The 9651-nt window shown below is 60.9% G+C and overlaps 1 protein-coding gene across 2 annotated transcripts; it reads right to left on the reverse strand.

Annotated features, from left to right (window-relative positions):
- Positions 1–688: 688 nt before the first annotated feature.
- LOC111527973 (netrin-G2) lies at positions 689–9392 on the reverse strand. Of its 2 annotated transcripts, XM_026452189.1 has the most exons (5): positions 7717–9392; positions 5919–6020; positions 4205–4372; positions 2437–2571; positions 689–1642 (listed from the first exon to the last, which is right to left on the reverse strand). In XM_026452189.1, exons 2-5 carry the CDS (start codon positions 5938–5940, stop codon positions 1407–1409), a joined length of 561 nt encoding a protein of 186 aa, XP_026307974.1. In that variant the 5' UTR covers positions 5941–6020; positions 7717–9392; the 3' UTR covers positions 689–1406. The 2 variants fall into 2 exon arrangements, with proteins under 2 accessions (XP_026307974.1, XP_026307973.1); XM_026452188.1 differs by having other exon boundaries at positions 5919–9392.
- Between the last annotated feature and the right edge of the window lie 259 nt (positions 9393–9651).

Consider the following 9651-nt stretch of genomic DNA (forward strand, 5'->3'; position numbering starts at 1 on the left):
AGATGGGTCAGCTGTGGGAGGATCTGGGCTGGCAGAAGGCACTTCCGGGTCAGCAGGGTGCTGGGGGTTGGAGCTAACAGAGGCGGCCAGGAGGGGCTGGCATGTGGGCTCCGGACGCTGTGAGTCCTATACAGTGTCCTGTCATACCTCCCCCTCTTTTTCTGTGTTGTACTCTCCTGCTGTCCCCAAGGCCAAGTTTGTTCCACTTGGTCTTAGCTTAGCTTTGGGGACTCAAGGGAAGGACCCAGGTCTAAACCTCGCAGCCAGGAAAGAACAGGTGTGGTGGCAGAAGTCAGTGCTGGGAGCACCTGCAGGTGGAGCAGCGGGAGCAGTTAGCAACCGGGACGGGATCCCCGGGACTGTTCTGAAATAAACTTAGGTGGACAGGAGGCTGGATCGAGGGGGAAGTGTGGCCCCAGGCCAGGGCTGGAGACATCAAGCAGAGCTGGGAGAGCTGCTGGATCCTCTGAAGCAGAGGTCCCAGGGGATGAACCCTGAATCAAGGAGCTTCCTCTCACCACTCCCAAGCTGCCCCTGTCCCCTCCAGCACTCCTCCTTAATCCTGAGAAGGTAATAAGGACAGGCAAATGGTGGCCCCAATAGGGAAGTTTCTTTAAGGCTTTGTTGTGTGTTCCTCGCTAAGCCCCAAACCTGCCCAGCGTCCCCAACACAGAAAGAAAACAGGCCGTGGAGGCAGCAGTGAGCAAATTCTTTACTCCTCGGATTCTCGCCCCTCGGCCCCCGCGGTGACCGGCACTCCCGCCCAGTCCCCCCTACAGGGGACAGTGAATACAAACAAAAATAGTTCTCTACAGAACGAAATTTCCAGGCCCCCCACCCCTTCCTTCTCTCCTCCTCCCCCAGACGGTGAGTTCCTTGGTCACCGGGCCTCCGGTGAGGCCTAGGGTCTGATGGGGTTGCAGGAAAAATAAAGAAAGAATAGAAAACAGGACCGAGTCAGCGTCTGGAATTGTAGGCAACTGGAGGTCGGGGTCCGCCGCCGCCCGTGAGCCCGGCATAGGCCAGGGGTCGTCGGCCACAGTCCTGTGTGTGCAACTGTGGTGGGAGGCAGGACGGGGTGTGGGCCGAGCAGCGTTTCTCCCGACCCTCTGGCTCACCGCCAGCGAAAAAAAAAGAGAGAGAGAGAAAGACAAAAAAGAAACTGGGCAGCGGATAATACAAAAGAAAAACGAAACCAAATCGCAGGCGCGGGGACCGGAGTTCCAAGGCGCCCCTGCTGCGGGGGGAGGGCAGTGCGGGCGGGAGCGTGGGCCGGGCGGGGGGCCCTGCTGAGTAGCACCTGGGAGCAGCTCGGGCCGCACCCTTCTCGCCGTCCGGCCTCGGACGCCGGCCCCGCCCCGGGACCCCGGGACCCCCGGATGCAGGGAGCGTCCCTCGGGCGGGGCTCAGCGGCTCAGGCGGGCGGCCAGCCCCAGCAGTAGCAGGCAGCCGAGCAGGGTGGCGGGGCGCGGGGCGGCCCCGGGCGCGCGGTCGCAGTCCAGGCCGCCGTCATCGTCGGCGGGGTCGCAGCGGGGCTGCTCGCAGCGCACGCCGGTGTAGCCGCGCGGGCAGGCGCAGCGCTGGTTCTGCAGGCAGGTGCCTCCGTTCTGGCACAGCAGCTGGTCGTCGTCGCACACGTTGGCTGCGGGCGAAGGGGGGCGGTCAGCACGGGGCGTGGCCCGGTCCCTCCCGCCCCACCTCTGAGCTCCTCCGAAGCAGGGTGTGCGAGCTCCTGGGGGCGCCGTTTGGGCCGGGGGTGTAGGAGGCTCCGGGCGCGCTGGGTGTGAAACGTCCCGCTGGGAGGGTAACGGCGCCCGGGCGAGATCTGGCCCCCAGCTGCCTCCCACCGCTGCCCCTCTCTCCCAGCCCCACTGGCCTCGGTGCGGTTCTTCAGACGCGCCTGCAGTCTCCAGAGCTGTGCACGTGCTGTTCCATGCGCCTGGAGCGCCCTGCCACCCTCTGCCCGCGGCTAACGCCGACTCGGACAGCCTCCCTCCCTCTGTCCCCGCAAAACCCTTTTCAACCAACCCCAACTGCGTTTTTCTAGTAGTTCCCACCACGCACCACCACGCCCTAGGTCGCATCAGGCCCCGCCCCGAGTTCTTGGACCCGCCCCTCGGCCCGGACCCCGACCCCAGCAGCATCCTGTCCACGCCCACCTGCCCGCTCAGTCTCGCTAGGCCCCGCCCACCGCCCCTGGTTCTGCCCCATCTCACCAGGCCCCCACCAACTTCCTGGACCCTGCCCCATCTCGTGAGGCCCCGCCCACCTCCCCTGCCCCGTCTCATGAGGCCCGCCCACCTCCCCTGCCCCGTCCCACTAGTCCCCGCCCGCTCCGCCGGCCCTGTCCCGTCTTGCTAGGCCCCGCCCACTGCCTCGGTCCTGCCCCTCCACCTTTCCGCAGGCTCCGCCCACGGGGGAACGGCGCGCACTCACGGTAGCAGCCCTGGCGCCAGTAGTGCGTGGGGAGGCAGTCGTCGCACTTGGGGCCCGCCGCGCCCTCGCGGCACTCGCAGAAGCCGGTCTCGTTGCACCGGTCGTGCACGGAGCCTATCTGGTTGCAGTTACACTCTGGACGGACACGGGCACGGGCGTGCGGTCAGGGCTACCTGTGGGCGCCGACTGCTCGGACCCCCACTCTCCCGGCCTCGCAGCCGGGTCTCCACTCCCCAGGGGATGCTCCCCACACTGGGTCCACGTGAGACCGCAGCTGGACGGCGGGTGGGGACTGCCCGGGGTGTCCAGACCTGGAGAAAAGACTCCGGCTTCCTTCCCTGGGATCAAAAATCTCCCAGCCCCGCCTTCCCCGCCCTGGCTCTGGCGTGGCCCGGGTCAGCCCCTTCCCCTTTCTGGGCAACTAGAGGGGTCGCTGACCCTTCCCATCTCCAAAGAGCTATGACTCTTTCAGATGGCAGAAGCTCAGCGGAGGCCACTGAGCATGTCTGGGGCTGCTGTGCTGTGGGGGTGGCCCTCCTCCACAGCTCCTTTCCAGGGGAGTGGAGGAACAGCCTATTCCTGCTCCCGGGGGGGGCCCAGTTTGTTTCCTTGGGGCTCTGCTTTGTGGGAGGGGGCGAATATTCTCCACCCTGAGAAACCTTGCAGCTCAGTGATGGCTCTGGGGATGGAGGCCGGGAGAGCCAGGAAGAGGAGGAGGGTGCCAGGGTGGGGGCGCCTCTAATTGGATCCAAAGGCCCTGCCCTGTCCCTGCAGCTGGCCCCCTGTGACGTCAGCGGCTTTGATCACTTAGAGTTGATGGAATTATCCGAAGGCTGCCGCCATAATTCAAACCGACAGCTCCAGCTTTGCAGGCGCCCCTCCTCTGCACAGCCAGAGCTGCCTGCTGGGTGGGGGATGGGCGATGGTGTCCCAAGGGGCCTGGCTGGGTTGGGGGACAGCCCCTGGGGCTGAGACCCGGCCTCTACTGACGACAGGGGCAACCATTCCAGGTTGGTGCGTTTTGGTTGGCGGTCATGGCTTTGGTCTTTGCCCAGGCCCAAGGCCCTGATGAACTTCCTTCTCTACCCCAAAGCCAGTCCTTGAGTAGAACTTGGAAGAAAGCAGACCAGGTGCCCACCGGGGGTGAAGAGCAGCTTTATAGCTGGACCTGGGCTGGTAAAGCGTTTGAAGAAAAGCTTCAGCCACAAAAAAAGAGCTGAAAACAAATCTGATCTGCCTCCCGATTTGATGAATGAGGAAGCCGAGGCCCAGGGAGGGGAAGGCACCTGCCCAAATGTATGCAGCAAGGCCATCTTTTGGCCCCCAACTGGCCCCCGAGGAGGAGGGATAGGCTGCTCCTCTACCCTTCTGGAAAGGAGCTATGGAGGGGGACCGCCCCCCCCACCCCCCGCTGACACCAGCCCCAGACAGATGCTCAGTGGCCTCTGCCACTGAGTGCCTGTCACCTGCTAGAGTCTCAGCTATTTGGAACCAGGAAGGGTCAGTGTCCCCTCCAGTTGCCCAGAGAGGGAAAGGCCACTGGTAAGTTTTGCAACTCCAGTGCCTGCAGGAGAACCACAAGGGGAGGTTACTAATAGAGCAGCTTCTGGAGCTTTCTGTCCTTAGAGATGGAGTGGGTCCTGGAGTTAGAATTCCCACAGCCTCCCCAGGTGATTCTGATGCAGGGGGCCCCAGAGGCCACCTCGCAGTGCAGTGCACCCTGCATGCATTCCAGCAAGTTCCCTGTGCCGTGTCCGCGCCCTCTCACCAATGCAGACGTTCTCATCGTCCAGTTCTGCCGAGCCGTTGCGGTAGTAGCCCAGCCGGCAGTGCTGGCAGTGCTGACCTCGCGTGTTGTGCTTGCAGCTGACGCAGGTCACCACATTCAGGAAGTCAATGTAGCTGCAGCGGTTGGAGTGACCGTAGCATTCGCAGTCTGGGGCGGCCAAGTAGGAAAAATACCAATGAACAGTGAGAATTCAGGGAAACTGAGGCACAGGGCAAGGAAGGACTCACCCCAGGTCATGCAGGGAGGAAGGCATCTTTGGAAAAGGTACCGGAAGGGGCCCTAGGCCTCTGACCCTTCTGTCGGATTCAGGAAGAGACAGGCCTCCCTGCTTTGAGCCCAGAGGAGAACCTGAGTAGGCTGTGGGCAGGGAACCAGGGAGGGCCAGTGGGCAGCACCTGCCAATGCCTGGCTGGGCACCAGGGCCAAGTGCTCGCTGAAGGATGCCCGCGTGCCGGAGTGATTAGAAAGTGATTCATGCAAGGAGGGCGGGGTCATGCCACCTGGCTGTGCACTGGGAGAGGGCGGCGCCTGGGTTGCCGGCGCTCCCTGTGGTGTCCTCGGGTGGATGAATGCATGGGTGGACGCTGGACAAGATGTAATGGGCCAGGAGCTCCTGCCCATGCTGCTTTGGAAGATGGTTGGGAGGAAAACGCCCACCTGCCGGACCGCTTCTTATTAGTCTGAGCTTTCTGCAAGTTTGGTGGTTTTGCAGGATGCTAAGAGTGAGTGCCACTTTAAAGCAGGTGCCCCAGGAACCTGTTTGCCTCCCCCTGGCCCTGGCCTGGCTTGTGACTCGCTGCTCCTGGAAGCACATGGTTTCATACCAAGGACCACCACCACCATGTCCTGCCGCCTCCTGCACCCTACTCCTACGTGGTTCTCAGGTTGACCCCTGCCTAATCAGCTCCGCTCCGAGGACCAGACAAGCACGGGGCAAGGCTCTCAGGGATTGGAGGTGAACCCCGCAATGTCAATGGAGGATTTGGTAAGGAAGGTCACCACCCCTAAGAATGGGGGGGCATCCCTTGATGTTCCTACAAAGGGACACAGTATTCACCCGCCCACCCACCCTCCAGCAAGAAAGCCAATGTGGCTGCCCCTGAACAAGGACGGACACCGGCCACCCTCTTGAAACACCATCTGTGTATCTCTAGAGGACCCAGCTTTCCTTTTGTGATGGGATAAAGAGGGACTGACCCAGCGGTCAAGGGTATGGGAGACCCTGGAGAAACAGCCTGTGCCCACGAGAGATGGTGGGCATTCCCACCTGTGGGCCACCTGGATCTGCCCCCTTCACTTTGTCCCTCCAGAGACAGTGAGGAGGTGAGGCATCCTCTAAGTGTCCCAAAGAGCAGCATCGGTGACCCGTGTGTCCCAGATTCTGCTTCAACCAAGGCGAGCCCCTGGGCCACGCCTCCCAGGGGAGCCGGGACAGGCTATTTCTGGCATCTGCTCTGCCCACTGTGTGGCCTGCCCACTGTGCCCAAGTTGGCTTCTGACTCATACCTGCTCCCAGCTCCCTTGGGGAGGGAGGCCTGGAGGGAAGAGAGACTCAGTTTAACCTTGACCCAGCTACTCCGGGAGGGTTTTCTGAGCCAGGCATTTGTCCTCTGTCCTGCACCGTCTTTTTCCAGTGGTGGTTGGGGAACAGGTGTCGGGGAGGGCTGATGGGGCCCCAGGCCCATCCTCTTACCTTGGAATTCTTCAATAGGCATCACTTGAGGAGATTTGGGCTTGAGCTGGAAAAGTTTGTAGCCCTTGGCGGGGGCAGGGGCAGCAGCAGGGGTGCCCACAGCTTGGAGAGATGAGAAACAGGTTCTTTCGTCTGCCATGGTCCCACTGCCCAGGGAAGAGCCCAGCAAAGGCTTCCAAGCGGCCCTGGGCCAGCTCTAGGGCAGGCAGCCTTGTCGCCTGCTCAGATGTGAGGGAGGGAGAGGCCCCTCTGGCCTCAAATCACACAGCCCCTCTCCTCGAAGAGCCCAGGGAGGTGGGGCCCCTTCCTGAAGGAAACACAGCACATCCCGAGCTCGCACATCAGCCCTGCCCTTGGTCCCCAATCTGAGACCATGGACACATCTGGCTGGATTACTCCCCCAAATGACTTCTGTAACCCCTGACACTCCCCGCGCCCTGCTAAGGCCTTCTTGGAAGCCGAACGGCTTTTAGACGGATTGATATCGTGTTGCACAACTGTCTCTTGCTCTCCCCACCTCCTCTTCAAACTTCCTGGAGCATCAAACCCAGAGACTAAACCTGGCATTTAAGGACTTTGGCATCTCCCTTCCTTTCTGAAACAATCTTCCTGCTCCAGCCAAAGTGAATCCTTCGCTGTCCCTGGAGTCCCACTCGCAAGTGCTGTCAATCCAGGAACAGTGATGCCCTGCCCAGAATCCCACCGGGGCCCCGGGGCCCTATCTGTGCGTGAGCCGGCCACTGTTCCGGAAGCGTCACTGCCTTGGCTTCCCTATGGGGGTCTGCGGTGGCCTGTTGGGCCCAGGGTAGGGAAGTGATGGCTCCCGTCAGCTTTGTCTTGATCACCAGAGAGGACACCAGACCCAGGTCCTCCAGGTTTCTAGGAACCAACCATCCGACTCTCTCTAAATATGCTTCCAGCGCCAGAGCTTCCTGCCAGTAGAGGGCGCTCAAAGCCCGGCTCGCTGCTCAGAGCTGGGGCCGGAGGGACCGGAGGGAATTTGAACAGGTGAGCTGGAGGAACAGCTCACCGGTTCCCTATACCTCAGGCCCTAATTCCCAGCCCAGGCTTGGTGAGCTGGGGCCACGGACAATTTCCCTTCAGGAGAGTCAGGCAGGCCTGCGCGTTTCCTCGGCGTGTCTGTCTGCGGCTACAGATGAGCCCGTGCGTCTCCTCCCATGTAACGGGAGGATGTCAGTGTCTTCCAGGACACCCCCTTCCCGCCTTTAACCCACACATTTTCCACTTTCTCAGGCTCCCTGCCATCCCACTGCCAAGCCTTTGCCCTGGCTGGTCCTGCGACCTGGAATATGCCACCTTCCCCCTTCACCCGCCGCAGTCCTCCCAGGTCTCATGGCCCCTGCTCCTGCAGGAAGCCCCTCTGACTCTCTCTGATCCAGCAACTGCCGTGGTGTCCTGTGAGCAAGGGGGAGCTGGAAAGGGGGGTTCCTGTCGTGGGAGGCAGGACCTCCACTCGACTCTGAAGCCCTCGGAGGGAGTGCTGGTGGAAGGGCTTGGCGTGGCGGTGCCATGTGGAACCTCTCTAAGCGGGTGAAGTTTGGGGGCAGAGCTGGTAGACCTGCTCTACCAGGCCGCTCCCTCACCACCATGCCCTAGAGCTTCCCAGGCACCGACATGCTACACCCGTGCCCTCAGTTGGTTGCTGCGCCACACCACCCCCCCGACCCCAGGTCCCCAGCACGCACCCCTGCTACTTCCACTACAGGGGGAGGGGCCTATGAGTCTAAGAGGGCGCTTCCCCGGGGTCTCAGGCCCATCACAGGCCTTGCCCCCATACCTTCTGCACGGGCGGCCACCTGGGACCACCGGCTTGAGACAGGGGTAGCCGTAGATGGCCTGGTCCACTCTTGGGGGGAAGAAGAGAAGAAACCAAATTATGTGAGGGGGTGGTGCTGAGGGAAGCTGGGCACTTACTGAGGCATCACAGCCCCGCACCCCACAGGCCCCGTAAAGCAGCAGCACTATTAGGAGAGGCTCTGCCTACACTGGCCAAAGGAACTGGGTCCAAATCTACTACAGAGGCAGCATCTACACTATTGCGGTCTGTGGACGGCACATGCAGACTTAAAGCCAGATAGATGGGAGGTGGCCTCATGCCTGAGAATCTGCATATGCTTCAGCGAGACCCTTCTACACTCCCTGTGTGATCCCCGTTCTGACCGAAGGACAGAGCTAGACCAGGTCCCGTCTCTGGGCCCAGACCTCTCTGAGCTGATGTCTCTAATGGCTGCAGAGTGGGGCACGTGTTCCGGCCAAGATCTTAGATGTGTCCAGAAGTGTTCTGGAAGGCCTCCTTCCTGTCCAGCCCCAATCCAAAAGATTGGAGGCTTCCCTGAAATCCTCCAATCTTTTGGCTACCCCTGCCTCCTGTAAATGCCTCCTGTAGAAAAGGAAGGCTGTATAAAGAAGTGGGGTGTGCCGCCCCCTGGGGAGCCGCTCTGGATGGCCTTGGAAGGAGGAGGTCTACCCTCCGTGGCCCAGCCCAGGAGAGAATTAGTGTCTCCAGCGACCGGAGCCACCCCCAGCATCTGACCTGCTTCCCCGATCACTGCCCTTCTACCTTCCTGACCCCTGGCCTGGGCCCATTTTCACCAGGGACCCCAGCATGAATCAGCCCCCAAATGCCACAGTGCCCAGCCCCTAGACTAACAGGACACCCAGCCAGGAAGGCAGGCAGGGCTGGCAAAGAACTGTCCTGTGCCCAGATTTCAAAGGAGACACCCAGGGGGACAGGGGAGGGCTGCTGTTTCCGCTTCTGGAAGGGATTATACACAATGGTGGCTGCGGGGAAAGAAAAGGAAAAGCTCCCAGCTAACAAGGGCTGAAGGCTTCCCAGCTGGGAGCGGAGAGCTTTGGACATCAATTGACTTTAATATGATGTTCAGTGGGAAGATGAGGCCGCCAGGCCCAAATTGGCAAGGGCTTAATTAGAGCCACGAGAAAGCCAGCCCTGAAGGCATTTGCTTCGGAGTCTGTCTCCCTCTACCCTCCGTGGCCCAGCCCAGGAGAGGATTAGTGTCTCCAGCGGCGTTTTCCGCCCCCAGCGCTGTCCTCCAGACAGCTCGACATTGGCAGGCGGGAGAAACATCTGGCCCAGGAGTTCAGAGGCCCAGCTGGACTCTGGTCAAAGAGCCCAAAGCACCTGTTGGGAGGCATCCGGGGATATTCAGGATCTTTCAGGGACCAGGGTCTTGGGGAGGGAGAGAGTCCTGGCTGGGCTGCCCAGGGACACACTCAGGTGTGCAGGAAGCAAGTTCTCGCCATGGCCTGTGTGCTGTGCCAAGGCCCCATGGAAGCCTGGTCTGCTCCTTTGGAACTGGGAAGCCCTGCAAGCCAGGCCTTAAAGATCGCGCTACCTGGCCAGGCGCAGTGGCTTACGCCTGAAATCCCAGCACTTTGGGAGGCTGAGGCGGGTGGATCAGTTGAGGTCAAGAGTTCGATACCAGCCTGACCAGCATGGTGAAACCCCATCTCTACTAAAAAGACAAAAATTAGCTGGACCCGGTGACGGGTGCCTGTAATCCCAGCTACTTGGGAGGCTGAGGCAGGAGAATTGCATGAACCTGGGAGGCGGAGGTTGCGGTGAGCTGAGGTCGCACCATTGCACTCCAGCCTCGGCGACAAGAGCGAAGCTCCATCTCGAAATAAATAAATAAATAAATAAATAAATAAATAAATAAAAATAGCACTACCTCATAGCCCCTGGAGGCCT

This window comes from Piliocolobus tephrosceles, unplaced genomic scaffold, assembly GCF_002776525.5.
Source record: "Piliocolobus tephrosceles isolate RC106 unplaced genomic scaffold, ASM277652v3 unscaffolded_31691, whole genome shotgun sequence".
Taxonomy (NCBI): Eukaryota; Metazoa; Chordata; class Mammalia; order Primates; family Cercopithecidae; genus Piliocolobus; species Piliocolobus tephrosceles.

Excerpts from the sequence above, each read along its gene's own strand:
- LOC111527973 (XM_026452188.1), bottom strand. The coding sequence starts at position 6,057 with ATGGCAGACGAAAGAACCTGTTTCTCATCTCTCCAAGCTGTGGGCACC. Across the intron at positions 2,572-4,204 it reads CGATGAGAACGTCTGCATTG|AGTGTAACTGCAACCAGATA; the intron begins GTGAGAGGGCGC and ends GTGTCCGTCCAG. Across the intron at positions 1,643-2,436 it reads CTGGCGCCAGGGCTGCTACC|CCAACGTGTGCGACGACGAC; the intron begins GTGAGTGCGCGC and ends CTTCGCCCGCAG.